General features: G+C 45.9%; 1 protein-coding gene across 2 annotated transcripts in view; it reads right to left on the reverse strand.

Moving 5' to 3' along the window:
• Positions 1-17,252, reverse strand: part of Ipo9 (Importin 9) — a 31,662-nt gene that overhangs the window by 10,151 nt on the left and 4,259 nt on the right. For both annotated transcript variants that reach the window (XM_089570929.1, XM_089570930.1), the window contains 18 exons: positions 16,983-17,071; positions 16,808-16,894; positions 16,560-16,679; positions 15,524-15,624; positions 15,324-15,382; positions 14,651-14,802; positions 13,923-14,021; positions 13,691-13,797; positions 12,620-12,750; positions 12,225-12,303; positions 11,940-12,020; positions 11,042-11,189; positions 10,812-10,890; positions 10,006-10,154; positions 8,574-8,702; positions 6,495-6,596; positions 5,656-5,829; positions 2,778-2,944 (listed from right to left, as the gene is read on the reverse strand). In XM_089570929.1, the coding sequence (XP_089427055.1) occupies positions 2,778-2,944; positions 5,656-5,829; positions 6,495-6,596; positions 8,574-8,702; positions 10,006-10,154; positions 10,812-10,890; positions 11,042-11,189; positions 11,940-12,020; positions 12,225-12,303; positions 12,620-12,750; positions 13,691-13,797; positions 13,923-14,021; positions 14,651-14,802; positions 15,324-15,382; positions 15,524-15,624; positions 16,560-16,679; positions 16,808-16,894; positions 16,983-17,071 (2,053 nt within the window). The remainder of the gene's footprint in view (positions 1-2,777; positions 2,945-5,655; positions 5,830-6,494; positions 6,597-8,573; positions 8,703-10,005; positions 10,155-10,811; positions 10,891-11,041; positions 11,190-11,939; positions 12,021-12,224; positions 12,304-12,619; positions 12,751-13,690; positions 13,798-13,922; positions 14,022-14,650; positions 14,803-15,323; positions 15,383-15,523; positions 15,625-16,559; positions 16,680-16,807; positions 16,895-16,982; positions 17,072-17,252) is intronic.

A 17,252-nucleotide genomic window follows, 5' to 3' on the forward strand; every position in this document is an offset into this window, starting at 1 on the left:
TGTGCGGCCGCCGCGAACGCGAGGCCTAGTCGTTTCTCGCCGCTGCGTGTTGACTGTGCTGACGATGAATTCTGCGGGCGCCAGCGTCAAGATGAAGCGACGGCAGTTCACGCTTAAGGAAACACATCGTTTCGGAAGCGCCTAGTGCAGCGCTGTTAAACCTTCGGCTCGGACTCCCGACAGCCATAAATGTCCGCCTCCGCCAGGCTGCCGAAATGGTAACTGGGGTGTGGTGGAACGTAAAGGCCTCGACCATCAACAACTGCTGGAGGAAAGCTGGCCTGGTGAAATCGCCGCTTCACACAGAAGACTGCGATGACGCTGATAGCACGGATGACGACAGCGCAAAAGATGTGCGGACTGAAGTCACTGCGAAACTCTTTGTAGACTCTTCTGTAACTTTTGCCGACTACGCCGAGTCGGAAAATGCTGCCCCTGACTGTAGAAGACATCGTGAGTAGCGTTCGCGAGTATGGAGAGCGCGGCGAAGAAAATGAACTGGACGACGATGCCGACTCGCCGCCTGCAGACCAAGCGGCCGAACCTGTGTCTAGCGCGGAGGTTCTTGCATCCATAGGCAAACTTCGCACATTCATCGGACGTTGTAGCGATGTGCCTGATTCTGTGCTCCAAAAAGTTGACATTGAAGAGTTCGTCCTGGGGCGCCTGTGTCGCACCCGCCAGAATCACGGATTTCTTCAAATAAACGAGCGCTGAACCTCTCGTTTGCGTTCCTGTTTGAAAATTACATAGCTTGTCGTGTGCCCTTCCTGAAGGTACAGTATTTTCATTGTCCAGTAATACTACTACCTTTTTTCGCGAGTCTTTCGTTATTACGATATTTCAAAATAACGAACGATTATTCGCGACCCCGCGAAGTTCGTTGTATCGAGATTTCACTGTACTCCATTGGTCTTTGAGGAAATGAAAAGCGCATAACTGGCTCCCTGGGTCAGTGAACACCTCAATTGCACTTTGAGATATGTAGCCGGCTGCTGCTAAATTGCTTCTACTAAACGGCTTGCACAAAGCTATTGCAGCTTTCGCTGTAAAACACAAAGTCAAAAGCTGCATGGCTAGTCCCACCTTTAACTCTTTCCTTACCACCGCAATTGGACGTCGACCGCTGGCGAGCGAAGTTTTTGAGCGCGAATTTTAAAAATACCACTGCGCCCTGGACTTGTGGCGCCATCTCGGTGATTTTATACAAAGTAGAGTTTCCTTTCTGCACAGTTCACATTTTTACCGCGTGGCGGCGATTTTTAAAGGGCGCGCGGGTGCGAAGGTTGACGTGCACTTGAGCGGAGTGATGGCGTCGACATCCAAAACCGCGCGCGCTCGAAAGATCGCAGTTTTGCTGGATCCCGACGACCCCGCAAATGATCTTTTAGACTCATCGAGCACAGATGACTCGGACATCGGTGTCGCGTCGTCGGAGTTCAGCTCAGATGAGGAAGACGCAGCCGATCAGCCGGGAGCTCTAATTTCATTAATTATTTGTGATTGCTAATTTTTATTACCCATTTTGTTATTACTGTATTTCTTTCGTAATGTGCTTTTGTACTGTGCATTTAACACGCGCGTTTTGGTATATAGTATTGTGCTATAAGTTAATCTTTTCCTTGAAAAAAAAAATTTAGGTAGGACCAATCAAGAACTTGAATATTTCACTATGCGTCTTGTAATTTTTCCTAACTCAAAGAGTACTGAGTGTATGGGTATCATTTTATAAAGAAATGTTGCCTATTGATATACCCACAATTTGTATATTTCGGAATTTCGGTAAAAAATTTTTTGCCAGAGATATTACTCCTTACTCAGAAACTTTTTGCATTTTTTTTGTTTTTTTTGTTCATGAATATTTTTATGTAAATCAATTTTTTTGTATTTCTTAAAAATAAATACTGCTTGAAAGCACGTTCATTTTGTACCGCATGGCACTGTACATTTAGTAGCTGTTGCACAAAGAATTCGTAACTAAACCATACAAAAAACAGCCAATTTCCCCGTGGTAAGGAAAGAGTTAATCTAGACCCTGGGTCTAGCCTTCCCAGCAATTTTTTTTTAAGTGAAAAGCTTCACTAGGCTCGTCAACACCGCGCTTCGCGTGAGCCACCCCTCGGCGCGCGCTACGTCGCCACTTCTCCTCCTCGCCACCGGATTACGCCTCGCCACTGCCGTCCCAAGAGGAGAAGGTTTTTTGCAAGGCGTTGCGAGAACGTGTGAGCGGCGCCGGCGGCCGTAGAAGAGGCCGCGCGCTACGTTGCCACTTCTCCTCCTCGTCACCGTTTTACCCTTCGCCGCTGCCGTGCGGTCGCCGCCGCCGTCCCAAGAGGAGAAGGTTCTTTCGCAAGGTGTTGCGAGAACTCGTGAGCAGCGGCGGTGGCCATAGAAGAGGCGCAGACATTTGCCATGGAAGGAGGAAAAGAAGACCCAGAAGTGGTAGAAGTGGTTGGCTACTGCGCGCTCGCCTCCTCGCCACCGTTTGCCCTTTTGCTGCAGCCGCGTGTTTACCACAGTTGCTATGCATGCGGAAGGAGGGCTAATAACGCGCCTGCCTACAACGTTATCGTGGTGTTTCCAGTGGATTGCGCGTGAACTGCGACAGCCATGACGTCAAACAAAGCATACCTGCAGTTTTTCGCTTGTATATCCAGGCTTCACCAGAGCTAAGCCACTGCCAATTTTTTTAAGACAAGCAATTAGTGGAAAGTAAACAAGATGGAGTTCATGCATAGCACACCTCCCTTAACGCTCATATTCTGCTCTCAACTCACCTCACTTTGTTCTCATAAGCTCCAAAGAAGAGGGTCTGCCGTGAGCACCACTCCGTCAGCACAAAAGCCAGTGCAGACTGGCCTGTGGGGCCCGGTACACCAGACAGAAAGTCTAGCACAGCACCCATCTGAGTGTGCACCAGGTGTGCAAACACCAGCACCAAACTCTGCACATGATAACGAAGTAAAGAACTGGTAAGAGATGTGGTACACACCGACAATGCAAACACATCACTGCAAGCAGGAAGACAGGATAAGTTAGAGATGCACAATAGCAAGTTAAAATTAGTACGCTGGTCGTCATTATCCCCAAACTTAATGTAGCGCACTTCAAAGCTCCTAGTAGTGCACGAGACACCTCATGATGTTTCATGGAGTGATGACACACCTTTTGCTGCCTGTTCACATCATGCAATCCGGTAGTACGCATATGTCTCCAGTCAGCTGACAGCTGTTGAAATCACCTTTAAGCATTTTACAGGTTCTTGAGAAAGCTTCTTTCACAGCCATTAACGAAATGTGGCGAATGGGAAGGAGCATTGACAGTGCACTTTAATGATGGAAATGCAGCCTAGGTGGCAGGTGGGCCAGGTCACGTGACCTTATGGTGTCACCACAACCTGCACATTGGATTCTGAGCAAACTACCCACCACGGCAGGAGGCAGTTAAATTAATGATTGGTAGCGAGAGGTTGCTCGGGAAGTTCAACCTAGGTCTCACAAGCCCCACCGGTGGCAGCACCTGCCATTGCAGGGCAGTGGCGCATTGCTTAACCGCTGCACCATTGCGCCACTGCACCAGGAGTCACATGAAGACTCCGAGAGATCTATGAATGTAAAGTACAGAATGACCAATTCCACACATATGGACAACAACCCTTTAACACTGTTGCATCATACCCTTCAGGTGCAGCTCAAAGGATTATAAACACAAAATTTTTGCTTTTGTGCTATCTTATTTATAATAATGCGTAACACATTGGTATACGGGAGCACCCCATGGTATTTGCTTATGACTGCTAAATTATTTATAATTGAAAATCTTTACGACAATGTTTCAGTTTCATCAACCAAATGATGGCTATGAAAGCCGCTGCGGCGGCTTAGTGGTTATGGTGCTCAGCTGCTGACCCGAAAGACGCGGGTTCGGTCCTGGCCGCGGCGGTCCATCGAAATTCTAGAGGCCCGTGTACTGTGTGATGTCAGTGCACGTTACAGAACCCCAGGTGGTCGAAATTTCCGAAGTCTTTCACTACGGTGTCCCTCATAGCCTGAGTCACTTTGGGACATTAAACCCCATAAACCAAACTAAACCAAATGATGGCTGTGATGTGTAGTTGAACTTTAGCTCAAGTGAGGCACAAAAAAAGCGGCAATATAACTCTTGACACATCATTTGTTGTAATGCTAGCTCTTGAAGCAAGCTGGTTTATGTGCTGTAGCGAGTTAAGACTACGTAACAGCATTTATATTCCATTTTTTCCGTCCCTCACGTGACCTAAATTTCAAATGTTCGTCACAGCCATCGTTCGGTTGATGAAACCGAAACATCATGACAGCAGAAATTCAATTATACAGTGAAAGCTCGTTAATTCGACCCCCGTTAATTCGGAAAATCGGATAATTCGACGCGCGCGCGAGGTCCCTACAATTATACATAGGAGTCTATGGGGCGAAACTCTCGTTAATTCGAACAAATTTTGCCGTGCGTCGGTTAATTCGACTTCACTCCGCAGCCCGCCAAGCCGGTTTGCCAAGAGCAAAAAGAAAAAACACTGCCATGAGCGGCGCTACTGTACGGCTGATAGGCCATCCGTATGGTCATATCATCCATCCATCCGAGGAAGCGAGCTAGCGGCGGCCGAAGCGGCTGGCGTCTTTTTTTTGTGCTTTGTTGTGTCGCAGCAGTCGCTACGATCGCGGTTATTTACGGCGCCTTTTTTGGTAAATGCGCGCTTTGTCAGCGTGTTTACTGCGCTGCTTGTTGTTGCTGTTTTGTTGCGACTGAGAGAAGGGTGAAAGGAAATTGCAAGGGATTGCCTACTGGCTCAGCCGAGCCACCACCGCTGCCATGTGCAGATAGAGGAGAGTTAAAAGATCAGAGGAAAGATAAAGAGAAAAGATAAGACGAGTGTCCCAGCAACAACGCCCGACGCTGGCTGAAAAAACAGATAAGCGGGGAGTCCGCTCCCTTCACCTCCTCCCCACCTCCTCCCCGCGCTGCTTTCGGGTGGGTAGCGCGCAGGGCCTGCGCGCCTCGCCTTTGTGTCCTGTCAGCTGACCGAGGATGAAATAATTAAAGTGACAGGCGCTGACAACGACGACGATTTACGATTGTGAGCAGTTGTCCCAAATGCCGAAGTGCACGGTGAAAGAAGCCGCAGAAGCCTTGTCCGTGCGGGAGGACTTCTGTGAACAAATCCCTGACGGCGCATGTGCCGCGGAGCACCTGGCAGCTGTTAGAGCTATCGTAGTCGCTCAAATTCGCTCGAAAAAGCAGATGGTGATTACAGATTTCCTTGCCAAATAAAGGTATACGTCCTGTTGCGGCAAACATTGTTTTTTGTTGTTCATTCGATAATTCGACATTCGGATAATTCGACAATTTTTCGCGGTCCCATCAGTGTCGAATTAACGAGCTTTTACTGTAAATTACTTAGCGGTCGTAGGGGAATACCACACGGTGATCCATGTATTCTAATGCCTAACACATCATTCTGAAGCAGAGAACATGCATGCAATAAAATTGTCTATAGTCCTTTAAGTATCCCCTCCAGTTTTTTCATTCTTTTACCCTACTGATATGCATCCACCGCTGTTGCAATGAAGAGGCAAAAATGATCGATTTGAATGAATAGCCACAGCAACACGCCCTCACCTGAATGACACTGAGGGTCTCGCTCTGCTGCAGTTTGCTGAGCACAGCTCGAAGCAGCAGCTCGGTGCCTTCGCCCAGTGATGCACCAGCCTTCGAAATGAGCACCGACACCAGACGGCCCACAAACATGGCTGCCGACTCTGGTGTCTTGGGGTCCAGCAGATGCTGGGCAACCTGGGGACCAACAGAGAGCACTGTTTGATCAAAACAGGGTTCATGCTGTCGCATTAATAGCGTGGACAAATGGTACAAATGGTAATACAAAACGGCAACTATGCCTCCCATTTCTCTCTCTGCTTCAAATCTCAATAACAACGTTGCTCTTACAGCCTTGCCATACACTGTCACCACAGTAAAATACACCTCAAGGAAACAATGGTGGCAACCTGTACCCGTAAGGTTGAAGTCAACTGCCTTGCACATGCTCGCATGCACCTGCTAGCAGCTGTTTGGTCAACACCAGAGGTTGGAGGACCCCCTTTGAGGGGAATTAGCCATTTTATTCCTGAGTTGTATTCAAACTATATTACTGGGCGACCAGAAAAATCTAGGTGTGACAGTAAAACGGTAACATGCACCAGGGACTTGTATGGGCACCCCTTGGAGAGGGTGGTTGGGTTAGGAGGGGAGAGGTCCCATATACAAAACATCCTTCTTGAACTCCCTTAAGTAAAAAAAAAAAGACAGGCAATGAGGTTTTACCAAGAAAATCTCTCTCATACACGTAAAGCTAGAACTGCCCAGAACTCGCTCTGCAATGCAATAAGGTATGGCATCATAGAAACAGATCAACGCCATTACATCGTGTATCAAATTCAAAAGAACATGAATCTTTTTACCTTTACCACATAGTACAGCCCAGTCTGGCCTTGCTCATCTCGCCAGGCTGCAACCTGTTCATACGCAACCGACACGTATGCTCGGATGCACTCTCCGCCATTCTGAAAAAAGAACATGCAATATATGCCATGGCTTAATGTTCTAGCAAAATGACGATGATGATTTTATATTACTATTTTAACCCCTTCAAAGACACATTTTTTTTCCAAAAAGGGTACCGAAATGGACATTCTGTACCCATGCTGCCCTCTGTCAGCAAACCACAAAAAAAAAAAAAAATCCTTTGGATGAGCCCTACTCGCCCTAAAGAGGACACACAGTGTTAGATAACACACGACAAGTTGGACTCATCATGAGCCAGAAATGACAGTCAGCTTATCACAAGCCTGACAAGCCTGACTAGTCCAAGTCGGTTCAATGGAGCAAGAGCAGTTTGGCCAAAGAGAACCATGGCTAACACATTTTTGGTCTGCACGAGGTGGGCTTAAATCTACAGCAGGCTGTCTTTCAGACAAACATCAGGCAGCAAGTGATGTACTGGCAGCAAGACTTTCTAAATCTGTCCAACTTAGAAGCTAAGTGCACAGAATATAAGAATGTGCCCAAGCTTATGGCCAACATCAGTAAACCAGGAAAGTGACTAACAAGAATGAGAGGGCTCTACAACAAAACATTTATTATGCAATTATTAAACATTTATTAGCGCCTCTCACTCTTTGTCACAAGAGACCTGTGAGCAATGCTTACTAAAGAGCGGTCACAACATACACACCCCTAGAGAAACTGTCAATGTACCTAATAACATTTCCCATTGCTTTGCAAGGCTAAAGAGCTCCCTGGAAATTATGATACTCTAATGCGAATTTTCAGGACATGCTTAGGTAATTTTGTTTCCTATATTAAGGTAAAAAAATTGAGAGAGACGTATGTATGCACAGTTATACACTCGAGTTTGGATACAGTGAACCCGGACATATCAAATTACAGTAGAATCTCGATAATACAAATCTGATGCGGACATAAAAAATATTCGTATCATCTGAAATTCGTATTGTACACAACGAACAAAATTCGTATGCAGATTCTGCACAAATCTGTTTTCAACTGACGGGGTTTACTTATGACCGCGCCCCACCGCCAACATGCGATGTTGGCGCTATGCTGGTCGCGCGCCACAGTTAACTGCTCGCGGTGCATGCCACACGACCGGCGATCACGGCATCGGTGACATACGGGCAGCAAGTACTTGGTGCTCGAGGGTGCAGTCATGGCTCGCACGGTCGTATCATCCGCTGAGGGGCGAGTGTTTGTTCGCAACATCCGAATTTCTGGCCATGGCACGCAATGCACTCTGGCCAGGGCATTTTACAAATTCGTATCAAGTGGGTTTGCATCATTGAGATTCTACCAATGTTTATACTGAACAGACAGGAAACCCCCTTGAAAATCCCATGCAAAAGCATAGCACTACTGCTCGTGTTCATCTCACTAAAGCCTGTTCCTGTTCAGAAGTGACAACTTGAAAACACTATATAGCTCAATTACTATGTCAGGTAGGATGATTTGTTTAATAGCCTTATTGCATACCTTGATGTCAAGAGAAATCATGGCATGCATATTAGAGAGTGCACAGTAGCAAAATTTCTTAAAAGCTGTCGGCAAAAAATTACGCAACATATTACATAAGTGTGCAAGCAATTGCTTTACATAAATGAGATATTTGGAATCATATGTAAAAAAATACGTTCCCTCAATATTTGATAGCTGTGACTTCATTAGTAAAAAAAGTTTTTTAAAGGCACTTTTCCCCCCTAACCAGGTTTTTCATAGGGATACGTCTATAATGAGCTAAGCAATCAACTTTACAGAGTTTGTGTGGAGTCAACTCTTATCCTTTGCCAGGAGGTGCACTTATATTTGTCGCACAAAACCTAGCTGCTGAGCATAAGACTGCCGTTAATAAATGTGACTTGAAAAACATAAGCTCTGCCTTAGTTTTGGCACTTGAAGCAGTTAAAACAGCAGCAAAAGGCTCATGCTAAAGACCAGAATTACCAGAATGGGCAAGCGACTTGTACCTGCAAGGTTGAGTTGTCGTCCGTGTGCATGACGCATTGCACCACAACGGGAAACGCTTGTGTGATGAGTGGCTCTGCGAGTGGTGGCGTACTGCTCCTGACTATTGTCTGCAGGACATCCAGGGAAACCTAAACATGCAACCCACGCCCACCATTTATTAATGAACAAAATCTGTAATTATTTTTCAGGACCACATATATAAAAAGCAACTGCAGGCTTCACGACAACAAAGTGAACAGAAGCATGCCGTGAACTGCAATGGCTCGCCTGCCTCTATTCGATACAATAATTTAACCACATGACACCCACAAAAGTCACTACACCCCCACAACAGCAACAGCGGCTACGTCTGTCCTCGGTTCCACTGTTTTACATGCTTGGTCACTACTATGCAGGGTTTCAGTTCAATGCTGCCATTTGGAGAACTTTCTTGCACGGCTTTGACAGAGTCAAGATAAGCTAGATTTCTGCAAAGTTCAGTTCCATCCGCCCTAGGCATTTCCAACGAAATGTTTAGAAATGACATTTTAAGGGCCTTTCCAAGCATTCAAGCAAGCATTCTGAATTGAGAGATGCGCAGTGGGTTGTTTCATACTCTTGACACCAGAATGCACCCTTTCAATGCCAAGACACATAGCACCAACACTACCGTATTTATTGGAATCTAGGCCGATAGTTTTTTCAAAAAAACGAGATGTAGAACTCTTATGTCGGCTTAGATTCGAGGATTTCGTTTCGAGGTTTCGTATTCGTAAAATACGAATAAATGTAGCACGCAGGTGGCGCCCCCACAAAATGCCAACGAAAGACAGCACTGTAGCCGTTGCTATCCGTAGCCGTTGCTATCCGTAGCCGTTGCTATCCGTAGCCGATACTGATCAAAGCACACATGAGCACTGGCTGCCATTTTGGCCTTGTTCTGTTCTCGTGCGGTGGCGTGAGCACATTCGCAGCAGTGAAGTTTTCGTGCGTGGTTTTTATCACCAACACCATGGCACCAAACAGGCGGTGCCATTATAGTGCCGCCTTCAAGCGGAAAGTTATACTCGCTGCAGAGCAGTCGTCAAATCTTCAAGCCGAGCGGGACTTCGGCGGCTGATCCCGGGCTGGCGTTGCATATGTCTCCTCGCCCAAACGCCAGCCCGGGATCAGCCTGAGCGGGTTCCTGGCAATAAATATCATTTGCATGCTGTACCTCTTGTTCGCAGTTGTTTTTTCGGCCGGCCTACAATCGAGGTAAGTTTTTTTTTTTTCTGTGGCCTTCAACTTTCGGGTCTCGGCTTAGAATCGTGGCCGGCCTAGATTCGAGTAAATACGGTACTCGATGCAGCTGTCATCCCTAACCGACAGGCTCCCCCAAGCGGATACCACTCACGGCTCAAGGATGCATGCATGCCCCACCACCTTTCAGTGCTTTGCCCAATGACTTACTGCCTGCAGACCAGATGGTATCCTGTCCAGTGGGGCTTGCAGAATGGAAACTATCGTGGGCAGCAACCGCTGCTGCAGGGCTCCACAACAGAGGGAGTTCTGGCAGAGTTCCTTGAAGATGTCTTGGCATATTGACACCAGGATAGGGTCTGGGACCAGAACAAGGGCACTGGTTTCACAAAATGGAACCTCTGGCTTTCCATATTTGCAACACTCCCAGCACAGCAAATTACACACAGTCGACTCTTGGCAATCCAAATTCAAAGAGGACTGAAAGTTAGGTCAAACTGTGCGGAGTTTGAATTACACGAAGCCTTTGTAATACAGCTGTTGAATAACTTAAAACTTGAATTAAACAGGTTCAAACCAAGAAGAGCCTGCTGCAGCAGCAACTAATGGCATATTGTTGGAAGAACCCCCCCCCCCCCCCCACACCAACTCCAGCAAAAAAAATTATGTAATCACTGCTTTGACACTTGAACTAACTTCAGATCTCATGCCAGCCCACCCAAAGAGCCGAAATGAAAGATTAAGTAGGTGTGACATCATAGTTTTTGTGCCTCACACGACTTGAAGTTAACTTTGATGTCACAGCCACCCTTCAGCTGTTAAAACCGAAAAGCGAAAAAACACGGGAGGAGAAATTCAATGAGAATTATTTACTGGGCACAAGGAGATTCAACGTGATCAACGCTTACTAATGTTCTGCACATCACTCCAAAGCAGGAACATGCAGCAAAAATTTGGAGCCCAATCTTTTAAAAGGCCATCATAACACAAGGCACAGGCTGCCTTGTCATACGCACCGCTGTTGTACTTCAGGAACACGGCAATGGCAAGAGGAGACACCCTGTTCTCTACAGTCTGGGTGAACTGTGGGTCAACCTGTGCACAAAGACAAGTCTTGACCACTGCAACAGGCAACCAAGCAGTGACGCAGAGAAGGCCGGAGATTATTCTGAGAATTTAGGTGAAAAAAAAAAAAGGTGAAACGAGAAGCCAAGACCAACAGTCGAGAAGGAGCGGAGGAACTTACCGCAATGACAATGGAGAGGGCCTCCATGGCCAAGGCCAGCACATCAGAGGAGAACTGCGTCGAGAGTGATATGAGTCCATCGGTGAAAGGTGCCAGGAAAGGTGCCAGCTGGCTGGCCTGGTTGTGGTTGTTCAGGTGCTGACAGAACCTAGAGAAGCATAGGGCATAGTCATGTGACTTAGGGCATAGTCACGTGACATCACTCCCCAGCACATCGCATGGTGGGCAAAGCTCAAGTGTTGGCCAACGCCAGTGATGCCTGTGAAGGCCTATGCAGAAGTTTTGCAGCGGAAAGGCACTATGGGAACTGTCACCTTTCACACATTTAGAGATGCAAACAGTGCAGTTAAGACTTTTCCAGAGTGGTCCAATAGTGACATTGTTGCCTGCATCCAATGCAAGCGACACTGACATGGAAGCTGAAGACAGCCCAGGCTGAGAAACTGCAGATGAACTAGACATGATTCACCTGTTTGCCCGAATTCGGGGCCTAATAGAGCAGTTTGGACTCAGTTTAAGTGCCATTGAGGCTGCACTAGTAGCTGTGAGGCCACCTCGGCGACAGACATAACAGATTTCTGTTGTCGTACGTGAATTACGTGTGTGCCTTCCTTCATGGAATACTTCAGGTAGCATCATTTACCAGGTCCGTGGTTGTATTTAAGCCATTTTCGGTAGAGCGTACGGCCACTTTGCGTGCAGTTTTCCCATGGTCTTGCGAGATACGCCTTAACGAGGATTCCCTGTATTTCGGAATCTCACCCGTTTATCAGCTCTGCCACCTGTGTAATACCCCAATCCCTACTTCACATCATTGTTCAGTCAACCAACAATGCTCACACCACTGAAGAAGCCTCTGTGCTCAGCACTTCTTTTTTTCTTTCTTGAAACAACTCACCCCCACATGGCCCGGACAGCAGACACTCGCAACGTGGCCGACTGCGTCTGCTGCAAGCATTCAACGGTTGTCTGAAGAAACCTGCAAACAAGAAAGGCCACGTCTATCAGCAGACATTATGCTTTCTACCAGCTAGAATTCTCGTCTGAAAATTGCACAGCAGCACAAATTCAACACATACAAATAGATCAAGCTCAATACTACACACGAAAAAAAAAAAAAAAAGATCCCAGAACCAGAGAAAAGAACAAAAGAGTCAGCATGCAGGACAGGAATGTTTCAAACCTTTGTGTCATTTCCGGCGTCAGGAAAGCAACAAATCTGCTTGCTACCCAAAGACAACGACCAATTAAGAATGGTGAATCTGCAAAAAAAAAAAGGGAAAGTAAACCACAAAGTACAGTAAAATCTCAACCCGCATTAATTCAGACATTTGGATAATTCTACCTGTTAGCACGATTCAGGCCAACAGCATGTAAGTACATGGCGTCACACTCTTGTTGATTCAGATGCTGCTTGGCTCACACCAGTTATTTTGGATGAGCTTTTGCTAGGGGGATCACATCAAGTTATGACTGGAACAGCTAGCAATCAAAGCGGGTGCAACAACCAAAAGGAGGAAGCAGCCAGCTAAAATGAAACCATGTTACAGCCGGGAGCTCCACAAAGCCAAGCCTCACCTGTCGTGCTCATGTCTGAAAGGGCAACTGACTCAAGGAAGCCCCTCAAGTCGAAGAGACCTTGATTACCAGACACAAAGGAATCTCGACAGCTCCCCAAGGCCAGCATACATGACTCGTGGATTTTCCACCTGGTTGGGAAAAAGAACAGCACAAAAGTGTAAGCTCTTTGACAAGTCTGCCTAATTTTAGCGAGTATACGACATATCAATCAGAACAACCAAAGCATATCAGTTTCACTAGCTCCACTGTTGACACTAGCACAAACATCTTGAGCATACAGCTCAATGTTCTAGACAAGCGTTATGGCCCAAGTTGAGAGAACAAGAAAAAAACTGTGGGTAGTTTTGTCAGACACAGAAGACGAACTGAAGTTGGCCTGTATGATACATTACCGCACTCTAATCACGGAAAGCTGAGCTTTTTCGGCTAAAGAATGAAAAAAAGGGTACCGCCAGACCAGGCAATTTTCACAAGCAACCTGCAGTAATATCAAGTACTTTTTTACGGTGGGAGCAGTTTATAGGACACCACCCCAAGTGGTCGTATAACTGAACCCTGTTGTAGAAATCGCAAGTACTTTTTTATGGTGGGAGCCGTTTATAGGAGACCACACCGAGTGGTCTTGTAACTGAACCCCGTAGTAGAAATCTGCAAGCCGAGGCAAGCCCAGTCAAGAGAAAGAAAGAGAAGACTTGGCTTGGGAAGGCTAGGTCTGCTTTGGCATTCAAGCGCATCAGCCACAAGGGGATTGACGATGATGATCGCTGCGGCCTTGGGCGCCATCCATGGACGGTTTTTGGAAGCTCTTGTGCGCGTGATTGGCCTCCGCGATCGAGCGCACCGTTGTTCGCAGCCGGAGCCGATCGCGGAGGCCACGGCGCGTGCATTTAGAAGGCTATTCCCGCCTGGGTCATGGAAAGTTCGGGTGCGGCCCTTACACGGATTTATTTTTTTTTAAACATTGCCATCGGGAAAACGGGGTGCGGCCCATACACGGGTGCGGCCCTTACACGCGTTTATACGGTATTCTGCTTGTCGCAGGCTTCAAATGAATACTAAGAAACACACCAGTATGGGTCACCATTCGCCCGTGCAGCGCTGCTCTCTTGCAAGTGCTTGGCCACTGCCTCACTCAGGCCCCGAGCACTTTCCTCTTCATACTCTTGAAACAAGGCCTGCATTGAAAACATCAGCCATCAGTTAAATGGTTTGCACACATGTGCCCTCTGGCTATGCTTTCCTGTAACAAATTTTCCTAACAGCAGAGTGCTTATTGAAGAGATATTAGCTGTTATCTCACCAAAAGCAAGTCTTGGGCTGATATCCTAACAGAATACGAGAAGGTGTCGTCATCTTCGTCTTCGACAAATCGGTCTGGACTGCTAGTCCAAGTTCGAACCTGTACAGAAAGAAAATAGATTGCGCATTCACAAAGAGAACGTGGTGATATGACCGCAACCAACAAAAACTAAGCAGATAGTTATCACAGCCGACTCTCGATGCTTTTGCACCTCTGCATTGACGACACCACGGCATGAGTTGAAATAAAGCTGAAGTATGAATTAAACAAGTTTAAATTAACAAAATTCCACTGTATTATTATGTCATGAATATTTTGATATGGGTTAAATATCCAAGATTTGCCAGAATCGGGATATTTTTGAAAATTTAACCCTGTCATATCTTCCCCAACAAACAATGCCTTAATGCCGGTGCACTGAGCGGTTTTCGAAACACTGGTGTGTGCAACTAATTAGTAGTCACAGAAAACCTAAGCAGGCAAGTTAAGTAGACTGCAGGTTGTCAGACAACTGGCAGGCAGGCTAGTAGACTAATAAAAGAGGTCACTGCTGTTGGCAGCATTGGACACTGCCTTTATGAAGCCAGACCGCATGCAGGTTTCTACGGTTCTCATGTTCATTCAAAGATTCAATAATCTTTCCCAATGGGCAAAAAATGTTGCGACGGTAGTAAACAAAATGTTTTCATGATGCACAGTTGGACACAAATCGGACTTCGGCCATTTACCTGCTCTTCTGTGATCTGCATGTAAAACACGATGTAGTAGATCAGGTCAGAAAGTCCCTTCTTGACAAGGCCTCGGTACCTCGGTGTTTCCACGAGGGCATTAACAAAATCGAATATCATGAAGACAACATTTTCAAAGCCAAGCACTTCACCTGAAATAAGACAAGGATGCCAGGATTAACAAGGGATGCCAAGGCTCTAGTTAAAAAAGGCCCCAACAAGTTGAGATGGTACTTTGTGGTACAGTCAGCAGCAAAACATATCTCATCGTTATTATACATACCAATTTCTTGAAACACCAGCAAGTATGAAGGGGTGGCATGTTTCATCCACTGGCATCTATTTCAAATGATAGGGGCATGACGCGCTTCTAACATAAATTTGTTCCTGCGCATCTGCATACCATACACTTTTGCTGCCAACTGTACATGTGAAATGAATTTTAAAAATGCACACACCTGACTCTTGATAAACAAAAATGTAAGTACTGACCAACACCTGCCGCCGCATGTCATTACCTTTACCCTTCCCTACACACTATTTGCATACTCGGTACAAGCCAAACACTTCGTACTGCATGACCATGAGCTGAGTGAGCAAGTGCATAGTAGTACATAAGCAGACCTCAAATAAACTCAAATAAAAAAAGTAAATAAACTGCCAGAATACCAACCATCAGAGTCCACAGGGTCATTTGCTTCTTCAGAATCATTGACAGCCGTCCTCACATATCTACAGCACTATGTCAGGGAAAAAAAAATGCTGCAGGCATGACCCTCAGTGCACATTTCAGATTAGGCATTACCAGTTAAAACAGTAAGATTGCAAAACTGAAGTTCTTCGAATGATGGCATGAACAGCCAAAAAGGATACATTTGAGCACTTTCAGTGAGTGAGTTCCAGACAGGAGTCAAGATGTGAGGAAGCCATGTAGACATCTGCTTGGGTTCATACTTCACTAAAACTGTCAATGCCTGCAATGCAGTGGAGTGCAAAGGACGTCAGAAAAGCACGCAAAATGCCTCAAAACTTAAAAAAAAAAGAAGGTAATAGCTTGTTTTATTCTAGTTAAATTCCCTCAAAACCATAAAGCTAATTTTCATCTCAACAGGTCCATACTTCTATTAGCTTTAAACATGTTTTCGCTACTATCCTGCTTCGGGTGTATTAGATTTATGAGTGCACTGCACCAAAGTGGTTCCAATAGCTGTCAAGTTAATAGTATGGACAAATCGAAAGAGGTGCACGGGCAACTCGGCAGCATAGAATTCAGGTTTTAAGTAGGGCTATTTCCTTTGGTTTCTCTCTGTGCCGATCATACCCGGACGCAGCCGCTTTGGAGAGCCTGTTCGAATTAACCGATGTCAGACATATCCATCCGCATTGGCAAGCATCCTGACGCCAATGATTTACATGGGCATTGGCTGGGACCAAGCTGGCAGCTTCAATTATCCGGATTTCCAAATTAACGAGAGTTGAATTAACAATCTTTCACTGTATGTCATGCAAGTTTATGTGATGCGCTTTTAAGAAATTTTGCTACACTATACTTGCTAGAATGCACGCCGTTGGTTTCTAGACATCAAGGAATGATAAAGGTGCATTATAAAGGTGCATTAAGGTGCATTAAGAGTTATGGGGTTTTGAAGCTGCCACTTCATAAATGGGAACAAAGACTTTTCTTCCCGTTTCTGAAATCACAACTTCAAAATCCAATAACTCCACTCTACAGGCAGGATGATAATTTCAATAATACAATAAAAATCTCTAAGACCAGTGTCCCCCTTAAGCCTGCCTCACACTTAAATTTTTGAAGCTGTTTAAAGCATGGATACAAGGACACACGCAAGGCAGCACTCATCTTGCTCCCGAGGCAAACTTAAATCATGTGGTGGTGATGGCAACGCACCTTTAAAATTTCTTTCTTGATCCCACTATCCGATGTAGGTCCATCAGGTATTTTCAGTGCTTCAACAAGAGCCTCCGTGAATTGTGGCAAAATTGGATACAGAAGTGCCTTGGTTGTGCTCTGGAAGGGTGGTGAGAACAAATGGTTATGTATGCGCAAAAACATGATCAGATGAGCATTCACAACACATATACAAGAGATACAAGTTAGTGCAAATGAAAGAGGTGGAATAAAATGCCACCCAGTACCTTGTCCATATGGCCCATGGTGGCAATGATTTGGGCACAAGTTGAAAAGATTTCCACAGCCCTTCCACGAGTCCGTATGCCATATTTCTGCACAGATGTCGCAAGTCAGTTGTGAAAAAACAAAAGGAACACAACCACGGTTTTCTCAAAGCATTTTTTCAGTGCACTCTCATACCTCAGGCTGTGTGAAGATCTTATACATCTCTGGAAGCACAACTGGAGCCACTTGGAACATCTGATTATCTGTGATGTCTCGGGAGAACTCTGAAAACCAGCAACGCAGGGGGCTAAACAATGATGTCACATTGAAAGCTACAGAGTACACAGTGCAATGCAATGCAGTGGAAATTAGGACAAAATTCATTTTTAAAAGAATGCAGGAGCAATGGTTGGTGAGGTGTCTGCTGATGCATTGCATTAACTGGGACCAACTAGTCATAAAGGA

The sequence above is a fragment of the Amblyomma mixtum genome, chromosome 2 (assembly GCF_055824585.1).
Source record: "Amblyomma mixtum isolate Tamu chromosome 2, ASM5582458v1, whole genome shotgun sequence".
NCBI classification, from domain to species: Eukaryota; Metazoa; Arthropoda; class Arachnida; order Ixodida; family Ixodidae; genus Amblyomma; species Amblyomma mixtum.